Source organism: Gopherus flavomarginatus, chromosome 17, assembly GCF_025201925.1.
Source record: "Gopherus flavomarginatus isolate rGopFla2 chromosome 17, rGopFla2.mat.asm, whole genome shotgun sequence".
In the NCBI taxonomy this organism is placed as follows: domain Eukaryota; kingdom Metazoa; phylum Chordata; order Testudines; family Testudinidae; genus Gopherus; species Gopherus flavomarginatus.
In genome coordinates, this window is record NC_066633.1 from 1,712,501 (window position 1) to 1,732,445 (window position 19,945).

A 19,945-nucleotide genomic window follows, 5' to 3' on the forward strand; every position below is an offset into this window, starting at 1 on the left:
ATAGTGCATTACAGAGAACAAGTTTCATGACCTAAAACAAAGGCAAATTCCCAATGACACAGAGCTAGACTGTGAGGCACATGGCTAAGGATACTGGTTGGCAGCCATTGCACCTGTGAAAGCCACTTTGGATGGAGATTCCTAGGCACAAACCGAATCAAGCAGCAAGATCAAGGCCTCTTCCTACACTCTGTGCCCATGAGCTCCTTTTTAAACCCCATTGCTACCACTCTGTCCCATCACATTAACTGCCCTGGTAGACAATTGCCCTGGGCCGTACAGAAAAGCAGCACAACCAAAGCCTAGCTCTCCATGTGGAAGAGCAACTCACAGTACAGGAGGATGTATTTAAAACAGAGGGCTTTTCTCCATGGAATTCTTTACCAGTAGGTGCTATGCTAAATTCTCTGGGAAAAAACCTTATTCTGAGTGTGTGTTTAATGTCTCCTTGGGAAAAACATGGCTGGTAATTGCCTATTACGTTGATTTTTGTCATCAAAGTACGAAAATCTTTTCCCCCCACTTACTCACTTTCTTTCCACAGAGACTATTTCCATTGTACATTTTAAAAACATTCTCTCCAGTAAGTTACAGCAAAACTTTAGCTGTAAATAAGAATCAGTCATCACTACTTTGGTGGAGACCTTTGCTTTCTGGCCCCCAAGAGAACTCCTTCCCATTACAGGCTCCTAGCTCAGTGCTTATCTCTACAACTGTGGTTCTCAGCTAGGGCTACGCATACCCCTGGGGGTACGCAGAGGTCTTCCAGGGGTACATAAACTCATCTAGAGATTTGACTAGTTTTAAACTGGCTACATAAAAAGCACTAGCGAAGTTAGGACAAGCTAAAATTTCATACAGCCAATGACTTGTTTGTACTGCTCTATGTACTACACACTGAAATGTAAGTACAATAGTTATATTCTAATTGATTTATTTTATTATTATATGGTAAAAATGAGAGTCAGCAATTTTTCAGCAACAGTGTGGCTGGGACACTTGTATTTTAATGTCTGATTTTGTAAGAACGTCATTTTTAAGTAAGGTGAAACTTGGGGGTACCAAGACATATTAGAGCCCTGAAAGGGGTACAGTCGTCTGGAGAGGTTGAGAACGACTGTTCCACAATATGCAGACAACACATTAGTAAGAAATTTCTAAAAGACTGTAAATGAACAGGTGATAATGGAACCCTAAAACAAACATCTACCTCAGATATTTGTTTTATATACAATATTAATCCATTTCAAGCAGCCCAGCATTTAAAGTCCAATTAGTGTACAGCAGAATGTAAATATTCCCCTCTACACCATTTCATTCGTCACTCAACATTTCAAGCCTTCAACAATGTGTTGAACACCCAGGGAGCTCTGCCTGACTTCTTCTTTAATTGGGGGAGAAAACACTGCTGAAACAGCTACAGGAAAAGGAAACTGCCAAAAAGCTGACCCTGGCAGTGACACGTTCATTTTGTGGATTAAGACTGGGGCTCTCAAAAGCGCTCAGCATTAGCCTGAATCCATTCCCACTAAAGTCAACTGGCATTCTACCACTGAAGTTAATGGGGTAGTTAAACCAACACCCAACATTTCTTAGAAATCCCACTCTACATTCTTACATGATGCCCTGGCTAAGTCTGGCTGAGGAATACTGCAACATTCTGAACCAAACCAAATTCACTGCAAATCCTTCCCACTTGGCTTTTCAGGATGCTTCCATTTACTGGGCTGGGTGAATGAAAAAGCTCTTGGTACGTACCAGAGTTTGGTGTGGTGGGGGAGTTTGTCTGGTTATTCTGGACAGCTGCTGCCACGGCGTGTGCTGCAGTCACAGCTGTTTTTGCAGCATAAAGATTGGCTTCTTCCTGAAACTTCCCAATATTCTTCTTGTACCTGATTCTCTTATTGCCAAACCAGTTGGAGACCTATTGGTTGGGAGGAGAAAAAGGGAAAACTAGTCAAGCCTCTGATAGCGTTCGGCAGGGAGAGGTGTGATCACTTCCAAATGTCAAGTTTGGGTCCATCAAATACACAATCCCCAGCCTTCAATCTAACATCCGCTGGGTACTTAGACTAATTAAGCAATAATCAAGGATCAGTTGAATATTATTATAGATACAAGCATGACATGGTTCAGTTTGTCTCTCGGCGAAACTAATACACAAGGGGTTACTCTTATGACAACATGCATCTTGGAGTTTTCTGTGCAGTTAGCATGGTTTTGCCTACTGTTAATAACAAGGCATTTGTCAAGCAAATGAACACTGGAACCCAAAAGCCACTGAAGGGAGGTAAAGGTAACATTTGATTAAGTGAAAGACAGAGAGAGCTGGAAACGAATGCAATTGTTCTTTATTTTTGGGCTGGAACAACCTTGGCAGCCCTACAGTTGGAATCATGTTTGGTCTGCTGAAAATGAAAGGAACAATATAAATCAATATTGGATGAAAAGTTGCTTTGTCATCTCCCTTTGAAGATACTGCATGGATGCCAAGATGGCTGATAAGACTCTCTAACTATTAACCCATGCAAAGGCCACGGTTGGAGCAGATTAAACAAAGCCACTGAGAAATCAAACAAACATTTCTAATTTCAGCCCTTAGAATAAAGTTCTTAATTAATAATCACAGTTCATTACATAGGCGGCATACAGTGCCATCAAGAAAATGCCTTGTTCCATGAACAAAGCTATTTGCACTGTATTCATGCCAAGACACTGCAAAGTAATTCTAAAAGGAAACGGGTCCCTAACAATGCAACTCTGAAGTTTACAAGATCATATGACAGTAGCTGACGTGAACATTGCCAGGTTCACTTAGAACATTCAACATCTGGACTTCGCCCCCTTGTACTCATAGGGTTCGCTGCATGTCCTTTGTTTAGTTATAAAAAGATTATTGCAACTTCATAGTCACAGATAAACAACAGTTATCACTGTCTGATTATTTAAAAACATATTCAAAAACTCAATTTCTCAGATGATCATTACTTTATGACACCAGTGCTGAGAGGTCTGGAATAGAATCAGGGCCCCATTGTCCTGCACTTTGTACAAACTCATAGTAAGAGACAGCCCCTGCTCCAAGAGCTTATGCTCCAAATAGACAAGACAGGCAAAGGGTGGGAGTATTTATTACTATTGCCCCCACTGTACAGATGGGAACTGAGGCACAGAGAAACTCCCCCCCAAGGGCACCCTGGCAGTCTGTGGCAAGCAGGAAATTGAATTAGGGTCTCTTGAGACCTAATCTGCTATGTTAAGCACAAGCCCAAACTCCTGCCCTTCCCTGGAGGGAAAGTCAGACTAGCAATAGCATGTGGAAATTTCACTCCTGGTCTTTGTCCACATTCAAGCCCCGTCAGTAGTGACTGCAAGTCTGACTGCTGTTTGGAGGTCTGTGCACAACAGAAAGATACTCAAAATCCAACCAGCTGAATTCACAGTCACCGGCACTCTCATAAAGGAAGATATTCTCTACCTAGGGAATAAGAGTTTTTGTCCTATTAACGACGACTTTCAGAAAACAACAGTTACCCAATTTTCCATTTTTGGCCAAGGCCGAGTCTGTTTTAGAAGAAGGTCTTTTCAGAGCAAACCCTGTAAGGACGGGGATGGAGTTACGTGACAAACACAGGGCCTCGTGGGTCATGAAGGCTTGTTTGGTGGTCTCTGCTGTGTCCCTAGATGCATGCCTTCTCCTGCCTGCCTTTCCATGAATCATACGGGCTGCAGTCAGGTCTGTTTTTCATTTCCATTTGCTTGCTAGGGGCCCACTGTCCAACAGAGTCCAACACCCATCGAAATCAACATGAGTCTTTTAACTGTACTCAATGGATCCTGGAGCAGTGCCTTAAACTTCTACCTCCTGTTCCCACGACGCCAGATATGGAGTCATGACTATCAGCTGACGCTGCGCTTGGTTTTGTGTGTTTGTTTGTTTTTAAATGACCACAGAGGAAATAATACCCTTCTGCACAGACACAGGAACCCTGCACAGCTCCTCCCCTCTCATAAAAAGAAACAGAAATCACAGGAATTGTCGTCTGCCTAGCATGCTGTCTGATAGGGATACAAGAGACTACAGCTCTTGAATGCTATTCAATTTAAAATGACAACACATGTAACAAGCAGAACACAGCTGTATTGTATAGCTTGATAAGGCAACCTGGTTATACAGAGGAGATTTTAAAAATGCCAAAATTATATACCATACAGCGGGAATTTAAGATAATAATGAAAAGCCTCCAGCTTTAAATGTAATAAGGAAAGTGTGCCTCATACTTTCTTCTCCCTGGACAATACCGCATTGTATTTTATATATTGCACTTAATATTACCTTGTCAGTCAGGGAAGCAATAATACATTAATGAAACCCAGCAAATAATTATTGTAGACAATCAGATTACAGCTTTATTAACAGTTTCATAATTGAGGAATCTCTGTACATCAACGGTATTGTCCGAGGATGTGTAAGAACCTTCTGTTTATGCACACCTCTGGACCAATCAAACAACAGCCATCACTAATAAAGGTTTATTTAATTCTCACAGTAAAATTTTAATATCACCAGCAGCCTGGGGAAGCCTCAGTGAGTGGATTTGCTTGACATCAGATAGTTTCCATTCTGCTAGTCCCAATACTTCTTAATCTTTAATATCAAGGCAATTAAAATTAATGGCCACTCATCCAAAGCCACTGTGGGCAGTGTTTCCTTGACATCAATTGTTTGATGGGATTACCTAGAGGTTAAACTAACAAGCAAGGTTTAATTGGAAGCAATGAAAGGAACAGTGATCATACGTTATGTTTAACCTGCATACCACGTCTAAATGAATATCTAAAAAATATTAAACTATTTCTCAAGTTAAAATCTGTGCTCAACACTTGGGTTAGGGTTTCACCAGTCACCCCTGGAAAAGTCTGTTTCTGACACTAAGATCAGAATTCATGTATATATCTCACCAAGCCCACCCACGGATTGTTTTAGAAAATCCTTCACCAAATAGATTTGCAATTGAGCTGTAGTGGAGTAAGGCACTTACAGTCTAGAGATGCTAATAAACCAACCTCTTGGCCACATGTGGACAAACAAACATGTGGACAGAACAAGGGAGGGTCCTGGAGGGTAAGCAAGTGAATATGAGCAGGCACGTCAGCTCTGAGCATGTCGATAATAGGGCCCTGCTCCCACTTGCCTCCAGCTGCTGTGATTTCATGGTTTCCAGGCAGGCCCTTGGTGGTGGCGGATGCTGCGCAGTCTCGGAGGGCCGTACAGGCGAGGGCTCTCTCTTAGCCAGGCTTTCGGCTGGCTTCCTGGTGCGCGTGTTTGTTTGTCAGCTCTGTTATTCCCAGGGTTCACTTGGGGCTTGAGCACCTGCAGCTCCCGCTGGAATCAGGGTTTGACTCTTCCTCCTCCAGCTCAGTGACTATCTGCCTCCTACCCCATGGGAAAGCACGTGCAACAGAGGCTGCACACCTGCGCGGGGTCCCTCCTGGCTGCAGCTTTTCCTAGCACACCTGGGCTGCTTTCCAGCTCCCGCTGGAGCAGGGTCTGGATTTAGGAGAGGTTGGAAAACACTGACCTGCAGCTGAAACCTTGGAGGCTGGCAGCAGGAGCAGCAGAGAGTGGGCACCACCGGAAATCCAGCAAGTGATCCCTGGAAGCAGAACTCCAGCACTGACCAAGAGAGCCTCCAGCGGCAGCACCAGTTGTGCACAGCACACTGCATAAAGTCAGGCCTGGCAGCAAGCGAGGGAAATCACAGCTACCTGGGGCTGCAGCACACCCCAGCGAGGGATCTGCTGGGACTCCACCTGGGTAGCCCCACACCAGGCTCTCACTGGAACAGTGGTGGTCAGCGGGTGGCAGGAGGCTTTGGAGTTAACACCCATGCAGCAGTTCACACCTCGCAGAGCTATAGTTTCAGGCAGTCTTCAGACTCAGGCAGACGTCTCTGCATCAGTTACGCTTGGTTTTGTGTTTTCAAGCTTTTCTTTACAAACATGATGGCTAGAGCCTCTCTTCATTTTGTCACATGACATCTGAGATTCTGACAAAATCACTTGACTCCTGGAGCTGGGGCCCTACTCGTGCGCATAGAGTAGCTATGCCTTAATACAGCCCTGACTGCAGTCTCATGCTCCCTGTCTCAGCCTATTTGGAGGAGGGGGAGGCACTTTCAGAAAAGCAGCCACCTGCTACAGGAAACATTCATTCAGAGTTTGCTTGAAAGGCCTGACAGTGACTCATGGACAAACATGTCAGTGGATATTAAGAACAGAGGAAATTTTGAGCACTTTGGATCTGTGCTGTGGTACCCGGGAATCACTGACCCAGGCAAGAGAATCCCATGACACGTATGAAATTGTTTCCAATAAGTGAATGAAGGTTTTCCTATCTAGTGAGACCATTAAAAATTCCATTCACTGCTCCACGTGATACAAATGGCTTCCTTATCTCCCTGCACTCAGAGCAGCGGATACTCCAATGCCACACGTGGGTGTCTCTCCATACAGGTGGGCACCCAGTGCTGGAGGTGCCTGTGATACAGGGAGATCAGTAAACATTTCAGTTTAAGATGAGAGAACCTTTCGGCTGAGCAGGTGGGTGAACCCCGTCCTCTGTTCCCCCTCCACAGCGGACAATGTGGGGTGGGGCTGCAGACCTGCCCTCCCCTCCATGCCTGATAAAGTTGTGTGGCCAGCCAGATTGCCCACTAGACTGATATTCAGGAGACCTGCGTTCTAATTTTGCCTGTGCCATAGGCCTGCTGCGTGACTGGTCAGGTCATTTCCCCTCTGTGCCTCAGTTTCAGCATCTCAAAAATGGGGATAATGGCGCTGGACTCCTCTGGAATCTGCAGATGCAGGGCCAGGTGATATTATTAGAGAATGAAGTATTATGAAGAAACACCAAGCTCCGAAGCAGAGGATGTGCTTCTCAAATGGTGAGCAATCGAGCATCTGGCAGAGGGCCAGCAGAGAAGTGGTACAAACCAAAACCAAATGTTCTCAGGCTGGGGTGCCTGGGTGGCTAGTGAAGCAGCAGGTTGGGACCTAGTACCTCCTAGCTCTCCAGACTTTGCAGTTTCCCAAACTGTTGCAAGTTGTCTCAAACACAAGCTACTTAGCAGCACATTTTTCATTAAAACAAACTCTCTCTTCACATTAAAAAAAACCCAATGAACATCTTTCTCCTCCTGATCACGGAAGGCCAATTAATTAAGTGGGCTTAATTGTATATTACATTTCAAACAATACTGTTGCACTTATTTATCATGTTAATTACAATGTTAAATAAAAAAGACAATAAATTATTACTTAAATCATCAAGATGCATAACTGCAGGGTTTGGTACAGCGTGGGCCTGCCTTGCTTCCCTGCACATGCCATTTCCACAGGACAGGTCAGCGTTTGCTCTGCGAAAGGAGCAGCTGACAATGAAGTGTCATTACTGAAATGAGTAAACTGAACATTTACGCACCACAAAGCACGAAATATTTTCCATTGTGTTTCCACGTGCTTATTGGCAGTGCCCACTTCATGTACTGTACCTAATTAAATGTAACGGATTATGAAATTTTGAAATTATATGTGGAGCATTTATGGTGCATGTTGCATGGTCAATAGTTTCATATTTCTACCTCTAGAAACTCTTTTTTTTCAAATTCACGTTTTTTTATTTACATTTATTTGAATCCAGTTTGAAGGCAGGGATAAGAGCCCATAAAACCCTTGCTCTTAATTGTAATGTGTTTAAAAAGATTTTTATTTTATTTTCTTTTATTTTTTGCAAACAGAATGCAAATGCTGGCTTTCAATTCCTTTGTATTTACACTGATTCCATTTTTATTTCAAATATACATTCTTGTCAAGCATATTTTTCTTTTGTTTGAAGCAGTAAAAAATTATTCTGCCATAATCCACTGACCTGCTTTTGCCAACGACTATGCCCTTTTTACAGTGTGTCTGATAGACTGATTGGCGTTCATGACACCTGAAAGAGGCTCATCTGAAAAGTATAGAACATGGGCTTTGCAGCCAGCATAGGTAAAGAACAGATGATCGTTTATCTCCCCCAAACATATGCTGATCAGATAGTTCTAAAAATCAGCTGACGAGATTCTCTGCTAAGGACACTTTTTCCTAAATTACCTTTCCCGCACTCTTGAACTATGAACACTAACATCTAATACAATTTCATTTTTGTATTTATGTATTTCTTGAAAAACTTGCTCGACATATTATTTTATACACTGATATCAAAACTGAAACCATTTATCTCCCATCTGCACCTAAATGTATCTGGGAGCCTAATCCACTGTTTTTGCAGCTCAGGTAAGCTCCACCAGCCGCATGATTTACAGCGAGCAGTGCAGTCCGGGGAGTTACTTGCTGAAAGGGGCAGCGTCGAACTTTGAATTAAATGTTTAAGTGAGAAAATGTTCCTTTCTCTCCCGACCCTGGAACCCACCCACAGCATTCCCGAGGAAGAGCTACAGGGGACTGTCAGTGGTGGAGGTTACAAGCAGTGGCTGAACCTGGCTGTGTACAATCAAAGCTGATTTCTAACATTTATTTTTCATTCCCCACCACCACCCGCACTTCCTGGGTGCAGGCAGTACTGGGAGTGGGAGCACTGGTCTCTTGGTACCCCTCTAATGACCAGACTCAAGGGTGCTCAGAAGGTTTGCAGCAAAGCCCTGTGACATTTCCAGCTGGTCTGCAGACTCAGGAGGTCTGGATTAGCATCCAAACCAAACGTCTGACTCTCATGAGATTCACTCTCCCATTACTTGAAAATAGCTCCTCTCTCAGCTGCTGGAAAAAACCAAGGGACTCTTCCTGCAATGTGGCACTTGCTTTTCATTTAAGGGGACAAAGATTCCTGGTCAAGGGAAGATCTCTGGTCCCACAGGCCTGTGATCTTTATGTTTATCTCAACCCAATCTCCAGTTATTGCAACTCCCCTCTTCCCATAAAATGGTCAGGAGGCCTCTCAGACCCATTCAGTCACTTCCTTTGATGCCATTGCTTATCCCGTGGGTGTGCTACTCTTTCTAGTTTGCTAAATGGATTGCCAAGTTTACCTTGGATTTCTGGATGCATCCTCCGGCTTTTGCTGCCTTCCACAAGAGCAGTGTCTCCTTCTCTACTTCAGGCTCCCTTTTTGTATCCCAATGAAAATAAACCCAACCTGGGCAGACTTTCAACACTGATTAAACCTGCCACCCCATCTGTGGCCCTATGCTGCACCTGCTTATGGCAATAATATCTGCCAACAGAAATATTCCCCCAAGTGCAGGGCTGACTCAGGTGAGGTCCAGACAGATCTTGTGCTCCCAATCATAGTCATTTCCTCTGCCGATGCAGACCAGTATCTCATTGGCTATTGTTACTAAAGCCACACTCTGTGCAGATGGCTTCAGGGATGGTCTCTCACTCATTCTACAGTCCCTGTCTGTTCACTGTCCCGAATGACGGGTCCTTGGAGTTGCATTCTCTCTATTTGGGTTTATTCTCTGCAGGCCACTGGTTTTACATTTCCTCATTAAACTCCATTTTCTACATCTGAGCTAAATCATCCCCTACAAAAAAATCTCACTCCCAGAAGATGATTAACTCTTTATCGGGAGCATAACTGCCATCACTGAAACACAGAGACACTGTTTCTATAGGTTTCAGTGGTAGCCATGTTAGTCTGAATAAATGGACACAAATCTGACATCAGGAATCATAACATTCAAAAACCAGTAGGAGAACACTTCAGTCTCTCTGGTCACTCAAAAACAGACCTAAAAGCGGCAATTTTTCAACAAAAAAACTTCAAAACCAGACTCCAACGTGAAGCTACAGAACTGGAATTAATTTGCAAACTCGCTACCATCAGATTAGGCCTGAATAAAGACTGGGAGTGGTTGGGTCATTACAAAACCTAAACTTAATTTCCCCAACACTAATTTCTCCCTACTGTTATTCACACCTTCTTGTCAACTGTCTGGAACTTGTCAACTGTCACTCTTGTACCTCTTCAAAAGTTATTTTTCATTCCTTGGTATCCTGCTGTTAATTGATTTATCTCGTTAGACTGTCCTCACACTTGGTAAAGCACCCCCCATCCTTTCATGTATTTATACCTGCTCCTGTATTTTCCATTCCATGCATCTGATGAAGTGGGTTTTAGCCCACGAAAGCTTATGCCCTAATAAATTTGTTAGTCTCTGCAGTGCCACAAGGACTCCTCGTTTTTTTACCTATTTCTACAGGTCTCCATTCCCATTCACCATCCTGCCCTGCTGGGAGCCGCCACTGCAGGATCCCACATAGAAAGATCCTGCTGATTCTACGGAAGCAGAAGCATAGCAACAATAGTGGCTTCCATGCTTTTTAATGACACCTTCCACACTTCTGCTTTTGTTTCATCCTAAGGCATTGATCTCTTGCATCTGATATTCTAATCTGAACCATCCATAACTGCACAGAAGAGAGGCCCCACTGTACAAGATCCAGTGTATCATGAACATTCCTCCAGTTAGAAAAACTGCCATTTAGACAACGTATTATGAATGATGTTAATGTACTTCTAACCCCAGTGTTAACCCTTTCCTTGCTGCTCTAGCGCGCAAAGCAAAACCCACTGAAGTCAATAGGGGACCTTCAACTGACTTGAGTGAACTTTGGATCAGGCCCGGAGTGAATTATCCTGCCAAATGCCTTTGAAAATCTAAGGATACAACATCCACCACATCTTCCTTTGTACCCGGGCAGTAGATCTGCAAAGAGCTCAGGAACGTTAGACACACACACACACTCCCCCAATCCCAGGATTGAAAGTTTTCCAATGAAAAACTTCCACTGTTGGGAGCATTTTCCTCCCCATTTATGCTAAACTCAGCAAGCTCTAACTGCTGACCGGGGCCCCAATCCTGAAACTACTGAAGGCAAAGTTCCCATGGACTTCTCCAAACTCAGCTCTATTAAACCTGCGTTACGGAATACACCAAATGGGCCAAGGCACAAGCTACGCTCAAATCAAGCCAGGCTTCCTAAGGGGTTAGAGGAGCAGCTGATGCCTGCTAGTATAAAACATCCAGTAGACAGACCTAGCTTCAGGTTCTAGACTGCCTTTACCCCGCATTTGGGGGGCTACGTATTGGTTTTATATTTTAGTTTGCACAGGATTCTGTTAAATCTTAACAAAAGCCCTTTTCCAATTAAAAACAAGAAAAAGCAAAGCAATCAAATCTTTTAACATAGAACCAGTCAGCAAATGGCTTCCCAAGCTCCTTGTTTTCTATCGGTTTGAGACAAGGACATTTCCTAGACTGAGCCCTTCATCCGCCGCAGGAGTTTCCAGTCTTCTCAAACCCACTTCCCTTGTTCTGGGCACATTAACTCCTCTGCTGCCATACGCAGTTCTCCAGCCTTGCACGGACACAGCCCAGCTCTTTAACAAATCTGCCACCTCTGCACCCAATGTCTGTCACCATTTCTATTCTGCCAACAGAGCTGAAGAAACCCTGATGGTTAGCAGAAATAGTCTCTGAAACTTGATAATCAATAGCTGGCGCGCCTCTCACTACCCGTTTCACTGGCTTCTGCTTATGTTAATAGATTTTAAAAACTGACTCTTACTTACAAAGTCTAATTAGTTTCTATCACTGGCACTAGCCTACACTGCCTTTGGAGCCAGAAGGCCTGAGACTAGTAGCAAACTTTCGGACTCCAAACCAAGCGGAGTGCAAGTTCCACAGAACAGTCCAGTGGAGCCAAAGCAACAGACTCCAGTGGAGATCTGCAGAGTGATGCTAAAATCAGCAATTAGCCATTCAGTATTTTGATGCCAGGAAATAACCCAGGGGCAAATCCCAGTCCTGTGCTATGCCTGAGTGAATGGGTTTGGTGCTGGGGGTCCCACACAGTCCTGCTCCATGGCACACAGAGGAAACACATTGCATGCATGTCTCTTGCCATCACACAGCAGAACCTCGATGGTTTAGAAGCATGCAGGGCTCTCGGCAGCTGTGCAGGGTCAGAGAACAAGGATGGGAAAATGAAAACCCGAAGAGTCTTTCTACAGATGCCGGCAGGGTCAAGTTTTCCTCAATTTAGAGTTTTCAGAGGAAAACGGGGACAAAGACAAAGGCTAGTAATGTGGTTTTCTGAGTCGTGGATTTCTTCTGCTGTATCCAAAGTCAGCTAAGAATTACTACACATTATAGAATTGGGTGGGTTTTTTTAGACTAGGTTCCTACTTAAATCTACCATAAAGCACCTGAAAATGACACAGTTTCACTGGAGACCTGTAAACTAAATCTCAAATCGTGTCTTAATTATAAAGCTAAAGGTTGATCCAGAGGTTATGTCGCTAATAATGCCAATTCCAAAGCCTGCAATCATTAATACTTAACACATCAACCTCAGGCATTGCTCCTTTAAATTTATAATGACTTGAAATATTGATAAGCAAAGCTGATTGAACTAGAGGGAGTTGGCATCTCACCCTTCAGTAGTAAGAGACAGACTTGCTGTAAAATTTAGAAACTCTTGTTTCACTTACTTTCCTGAGAACCAAGTCCCAACTTTTCCCAAAATATAGGGGCCAGCCTTGCTGAGAGGATTCTGGCGCTCTGCCAAATGTACATGCCATAAAAAAAATGCAAAGTATTACTTTTCTTTTTAAAATGGCTGGTGCAGTGAAGAGTAAATGAAAGCTCTGTGTGACAGTGTGTCCATGTCTGGAAAGTCATTGCAGGAGAACAGTCTCGAGCGGTTAGATACAGTCTGGCTTGTCTAGGAAGCAGAATCCTGGCACAGCAGAGGTATTTGTTTCTAGGGCAGGAGACACTGTTTCCGGTCCCCTATTTTATTGCATGACGTTGCTGACAGACCAACTGACTGAACGGAGGGAATCACTTTGCCTAATACACTTTGTTGCAATGCAGCAATAATTTTCACTGTCCTGTGGTTGAAAACTTGTATTCTGACTGGGCTAGAGAAGAGACTGCTTAAAGGCTTCAACAAATCAGAGAAAAGCTGATCCACAAAAATAATAATATTTTTGTCAATAAACTGGCCCTTTCACTGAATTAACGTTACGTTTTAATGAATGTATAGCGGACAATGAGAGATGAACCATCTAAGGATCTGATTGGCAAGCACAGATTGCATATGATGTAATGCTGAATAGCTGGTTACATGCATTAATTGTATTTATTCATTTTACTGCACCGTAAAGTAAACCAGGCCCTTTCACAGGCCCAAAAGAAAGTCATGATCCCTGCCCGAAAGAGCTTACAATCACATTTCCCGTCTATCTGCCACCTTTTTACATGTATGTTTCAGAGACATTAACTTTTATGTTCACCAAAGAGGGTATTGGGCAAGGACCACTGGATTGCCCAGAGAGCTTTCAAAGGACATTGGAATGCATCTTCCACCGTAGCTGAGAGGAGAGAGAAAAGGCACAAACTAGTGTGTGGGTGGGCAGATACCCAGAAGAGCCAGGCACTGCATGGGTAGAGAGCCATCTGCCTTTTCCCACTGAATTCCCTCATTCCCATAGCTGGGACTCAGCAAAGCAAGAGTATCCATCTGGACAGACCTACACATTAGAGCCAGCAGACACTAATCAGAGCCAGGTGTGCTCTGCACTTGCTACTTCCTGCACCTATGCAACTGTTCCCCTTACCCTCCACAAGTCTGTGAAACGTTTGCTTTCAAAGGAAAGAAGCAGCACTCTACGGAAGGTGGGTCTGGTCAAAACCATGAGTGATCACTGGGGTAGACATGTCTACGTAGTGTCATATTCTCCAATCTTAAGAGGGCTCAGCCCTGCCAGGCAAGGGATGGCGCTGGCAGGTGATGGCAATGCTGATGACATGAGCCTCATCTTACCTGTGATACTGTGATGCTGCATTTCTTTGCCAGCTCCTCTTTGGCTTCTTCACTGGGGTAGGGATTACTGAGGTGGGAGTAAAAATACTCATTCAAGATTTCTGTGGCTTGTTTACTGAAGTTCCGCCTTTTCCGTCTGAAATGAGGAAAGAGACCCATTGCAGGTACAGATGTTAACAGAAGTCTGCAGGAGGCTCCGTTCAGGATAAAGCCTCCTTTACTTCCTAAATACATACCAGTCTGTATGCAACACACTTATCACTCAGCTGAGAACTGTATCTCACTGGCACGTTACAATACACACATGGGCCCTGCCCCTTTCCCCAGTCACATCAAGGGGAGTTTTGCCATTTACTTCCATGGCATCATGATCTGACCCACTCCAAGTTCTTCTGGGCACCATGCTGAAGAGTTTATAATCACTGCCATGACATGTCGATTCTCAGACCTTGCCTTCCTTGACCATTTGAACTACAGAGTTATTCAGTTTTTGCTCAGTATCCTGTCACTACGCTGCCTCTGTTTGCAGTACTTCATCCCTAGCTGGGCACACCTTGTTTGGGGCACCCCAGTACCATGGCAATGGATGCAGTGGGGAAAAAAATAATACAACGGAAAGCAAAACATGGTTAGAGCCAGACAGGTGGGCAGTGCAGAACCTGCTGGGCAGCACCAGGCTCACATGCAGGAACCAACCTGCTTCTCCAGGAAGTTACAGATCTGAAAGTGGGTGCTATTGGCCTGTAATTACCAGCTCTTTGCTGAAAACAGGAGCACGATTCTCTTACCAGTTAACCACAAGAACATTAGGGCCCCTCCATGGGTGCGCAGTGAGGAGCAAGGTTCAAAGGGGGCAGGGAGGTGCGTGTCTGGTGCCTCTACCCGACAGTGCACCACCCAGCAGAGCTCCCTGGCTGTGTGAAGGGACATTAGGAGCAGCCCACTAAGAGAAGCTCTCCGGTGCTCCCTGGGGTGGTCTGACTCCACGTTATCTCTTACAATAGGATATGTCTGAACAGCATCAGTGAGTCCTAGTGTGCAGCACAGGTCTCAATACTCAAGCAGAGCTCTGTCTCCTTGCTCCAGTGCCTGGGCTTGAAAGACAGAGATTTGCCCCTTAAGTGTGCTGCCCTGGCGCATGTGCCAGCCTGTCCAATTACCCTGGAAATGTGAGCAAGGTGAGCTGAGAGCAGGACTAGGCAGGGGAGCAGTACATTGGACTGGCCTTTTCCCCCTTGATTAGAAGGCCCTGTGCTCCCTTCCCAGTGTGCAGGGGGGGCTGTGGAACAGAGGAATCCAAATCCCACCATTCGCCCGGCTTCAGGCTTCCCCTACCACCCAGCGTAGTGGTTTTTCTCAGCACATCTTCGGAAAGGACCCATTGAACATTTTCTTCAAAGTTCCGTTCCCCTCAGGGCTGCTTGCGAGCTGAACGCCAGTGCCTCAGGCCAGTATGCAGTAGACCGTCAATGCCCCAGCGCTCAGTCCCATCTGTGCGGCTCTGTTACTCCCTCCAGCAGGCCCTGGTGCAGGCAGACTCTCCCTAGAGCTGTGTTTATCTCATTACAGGGCTTCCGCTCATTTGGCCTTGTTTACCTTCCTTCCTTGTAAAGAAATCACTTTCAAATGTGCATCTGCAAGCTTTACCTGGCTGCAGACTTTTCCCCAACTGTTTGTAATTACCCTAATTCACCACACCTGCCAGTGACCTTCTCATTAGTGAAATTATTTCATTCCTGTTTAGTTCCTAACAGCTTTCAGCTGTAAGATGCAAGGTACTAGCTACAGGGAGGCATTACTAGGATTCTGCTCAGTACTTTGGGCTCCGAGGGTTTTACTCAGTTTCCTCTCATATACCATACATCTCAGGGAACCTAATTGCTATAGGTTCCTGTAATCTGCATTAGTGCAGCTCTCCAGGAAGGAATGACACCTGTGGTCACTAATGCAGCCTGCTCTGTGGTTCAAAATAAACCTAATTGTTTCCATAAACTGCTTGTAATTTCAGTCTGTTTCTGCTGTTGCACCATCGTGTGGAGAAAGCTGGCACTCGAGATCAGCAGGCATTGCATTGCTCAGCTCCTCTGTCCAGCTTCACCCTATCTCAAGTACCCACTGTCCTCCTGCGCCCGGGTGTTGTTCCCCGAAGTACTTGGTGATGTCTCCATGGAGAGACAGGCAGATGCACTGTCCTATCCCTTGCATATGTTGGGCAGCCATCAAGCACTCCCTGGATTTCCTCACCATTACTGCTGTCAGTTGAATTGTCTCATTCGACTGACCTCCCACTTGGTAAAGCATCCTCAATCCTTTCATGTATTTATACCTGCTCCTGTATTTTCCACTCCTTGAATCTGATGAAGTGGATTCTAGCTCATGAAAGCTTACGCCCAAATAAATTTGTTAGTCTCTAAGGTGCTCCAAGGACTTCTCGTTGTTTTTCCTGATGCAGACTAGCACGGCTACCCCTCTGCAACCTGAGCAAAGAAAGAGTTCCCCAGGCTTGGGAAAGACCCAGAGAGCTTTAGAAGCACCCTGTCTGCTGGAGACCCCACCAGACTGCTACACACTGGTTCTGACTAGCTTTGCTGGTGCAAGTTCAGAGCCTGAGTCTGTCATCCTTTCACGTGGTAAAGTCCAAAGGACACCCCAGTTGGAGCAAGGTCAGCAGAATCTGGCCCTTTGTAAACAACATCAACCAGGCACGTCTAGTCAACAAGGACACAGACCCTAACCTGGGCTCAGCCTTACCAGATTTCAATATTTTGCAAGACACGTTTCTAAAACACCCACCCTGCGCCATGGCTACCTTACCCTGGAACTGTTCAAATATCTGCCAGGGTGCCCGTCACATCCCTTACCTGGGTCCTGTACAGCTCTGAAATGTGTTCTGGCAGATGAATTGAAGTATTTAACCCTTATACTAAACATGTTAAAAAGACACAGCATTTCCATGCAAGTTTTCTGCAGGGAACCTCCCCTTCCTGAAGCACCCATTGAGTGGATGAACAGAGGCATGGCCCCGGGGGTGAATCAACACACATCCTGGAGCATGTCAGTAAACACTGCCTGAATGAAAGCAGCAGCAAAACTCTCCTCTCACGTACCTGGCGTCAAGGAACCTTGATCTCAGAATCATTACTGCTTCACAAGTGCTTTGTTTGAGCTGCATCTGGATGGAGCTGAATTTTCGATGGATGATGCCCACCATCCTTTCGATCTCCTTGGGAGAAATGGGACGTGTCCGACTCTGTTCTCGGAGAAGGTTCATCACGTGTGTGGTGAATTCGTTACACGCCTGTGAAGGACAGAGCAGCTCAGAGATGGTTTTGTGCTGTCACACAGGAACATAACCGCTGACCTCACTGCTGTGTGAAGCCATTGAGCATTTCCTGGGTCAGGTGCATGCCACACCCCAGCCGGTGTTGTGCATGGCAGGCTCTGCGGTGGCAATGAATTGTGAGGAGCCTGCAGTAGCTATCGTCAGCCACCTCACAATGGGGGGCAATGCACGCAGGAAAAGAGGCCAGGCAGCCACAGACTGACCCCTCCTAATTTGGGAGATCGCGATACCGTGCCACTTCCGCCCCCCACATCCCAGCCTTGCTCTTAACCATCTCTCTCCCACAGGGTTCCCCTCGGGCTCATCCGACAGAGACCTCCAGGGTCCTTCACTAGAGCATGGCCCGTCTTTCCCTTGTCAGGGAGCTGAGCTGTCCTCTGATCAGCAATAATACAACGGATAGACACAGATGCATATTTGTGAATGAAAGTTTGAGTCTCTTTTCTTTTTCCAGTGCCAGGGGGGTAAACAAGCTATGACTATGCTATGGCTTTTTTTTACATTTAAAGAGAAATAAATCGTAAAGACAGTGCCAGTGTATTTTTCTAGGCGGGGCAGAAGGACACCGAAGAGGAAGGGTGTGCTCAGGTTATAGCACATAAATAGCAACAGGCAAGAGCATAATAGTAGCTGGGACTCCACTGTTGCAGAGCAGAGGTAATAACCTAAATGTGGGTGAGGCCCCCCTATCTTTGAAGCCCGCCTGATACCATGACTTCCCTTCTAGGAATGCACTTCACCACTCTCACACAGCAAGTAATTGTTTAACCAGCTGTGGCAGATGATGATATTTAAATAGCTTTGATTTTACCTAGAGCAAACCCTTTAAAAGACATAATTTCACAGAGGCCATATGCCATACACCTGCAGGGCTCTCTGGGCCTTGGCCTCCACAGTATGGCCTGAACAGTGATGAGAGAAGGTGCTGGAAGCTTTGGATTCACATTCCTTTCTGCCTCCACAGATTATGTAGGGAGGAGGATAGTGCAATCTAAACTTCTCAGGCTGCCTCATCCAGAGACTTTTCCTGAGCTGGATGTTGCTATGAACAAGCCGTTGGTGTGCTGGCATTCTGGCTGCTCCGTAAGCAGAGGCTGGGTGCTGTCACAAACCACACTGATTTATCTGTCTGTCTTCTCGTTCAAAAACAAAACCCAGCACTGTTTTCTGCTTGAGGGAACTAAGTTACAACTACAGAACTAATCTCTTCCTAGGGACCCAGAATGGAACTCCAGCATATTCCATGTACAAACCTGTCATTGTCCTAACCTGGCCGCAGAAAACCAGGGACCAAGCAGTACGCCAGCTGAGAGCTGCATTTTTTAGGCATGCAAAAAACAAAGGGATGTCTGGCCCTGTGAAAGGCCTTCGCACCAAGGAGGATGTCTCAGAGGCTTCGGGTGCCTTTGCAGGGGTGCATTTTGATTATCCAAGCAAGGCAGATTTTAGAAAGCAAAGTTGAGCTAGAATCACTGCCAAATGTGACCAAAGGATTTCATTCTTGTGTACCCAACCTCCTGGGCTATGACCATGACACTCAGCAGTCACTAAATCAGGCAGAGGAAACTGCAGAAGTCATGATCAGCCTAACCATGTAGATCTCACTGTGGTGTCAGCGTCACTTTGATTCGAAAGCTGGGGTTACGGTTTGTTTTGCATCCAGGTTTTCAATGACTAATCTGAATTTCAGGAGCCCACACGAGGGAGAGTGAAAAAGTTTATGCATCTAAAAACTCATCATTTCCTATAACATTTGCTGAATGTCTCACAACTTATTAAGTGAAACCATCTATGAATGCAAATGCTGATTAGCAATTTGGCAATAGCCCAACATTTGCAGAATTCACGGAGCTTTTCTTTAAACCAGTAGTTCATACATGATTAATTAGAACATCTCATTTATGTAGTGTGCACTTTAGCTCATTACTCTAAGTAAAATTCGTTAAGTATTTACATTTAGATAATTAAAATCTGGGTACACCCTTAAGAAAGATGCATACACTTCAGGCAAAGTGATTTTTTTCTTTACACTACTGAAAGTAAATTACAGGCTAATTTACGTCCTCGCTGCATGGCTTTGGAGGCAGCAGTGTGACAGGCTCAGCTCCTTGCCTTGCAGGGGCGCAGTGACAGCTCCTGGGCCTGGCTGAGTCGCCCTGATGATGGCTCGGCAGCACCGCCACTGAGTCCAGGTCACACTCCCGCTCAGTCCCCGTTCCGGCTCCACGGGCACTGCTGGAGCGAGGGAGGGGAGGCAACTAGCAGGGAGCTGCAGTTCCATTCCCAGGCTCTAGTGAGGCTTCCTCGGTTTTATATTTGAGCAAATCTGAGCTGTGTTTTTCATTTGCACATTTTTCCTTCCCTTGGGTTTATTTTTATGACCCAAAACAACGAAACAGCTGGGTCCATAGCTCCCTTCCTCTGCCCAACGGGGGCCAGACCTGTACCTCGGCTGGGAATGGCAGTGGATCCTCCTGCTGCAAGGGAGGAGACTGGGAACTGCTCCTCTCCTCTCTCTGGGTCACTGGCAGTTGTTCCGCTTGTGAACTGGGCCGGAGACATCCCAGGGGAATGAAATATTTCCACTCACCAGAGCTGGAGAGAAGGTGGACCAGGCTGCGAGCCTCCTCTCCCTATTGGGGCAGGGCAGGGAGACAGTAGCAGTGGATTCCCTGCCTGCCTGTAGGGCTGCCAGGCATGTCTGGT

The 19,945-nt window shown here is 45.5% G+C and overlaps 1 protein-coding gene across 4 annotated transcripts in view; it reads right to left on the reverse strand.

Moving 5' to 3' along the window:
• Positions 1-19,945, reverse strand: part of PBX3 (PBX homeobox 3) — a 156,279-nt gene that overhangs the window by 5,784 nt on the left and 130,550 nt on the right. For all 4 annotated transcript variants that reach the window (XM_050926736.1, XM_050926733.1, XM_050926732.1 and 1 more), the window contains exons 4-6: positions 17,004-17,194; positions 13,897-14,032; positions 1,759-1,924 (exon numbers count right to left, since the gene is read on the reverse strand). In XM_050926736.1, the coding sequence (XP_050782693.1) occupies positions 1,759-1,924; positions 13,897-14,032; positions 17,004-17,194 (493 nt within the window). The remainder of the gene's footprint in view (positions 1-1,758; positions 1,925-13,896; positions 14,033-17,003; positions 17,195-19,945) is intronic.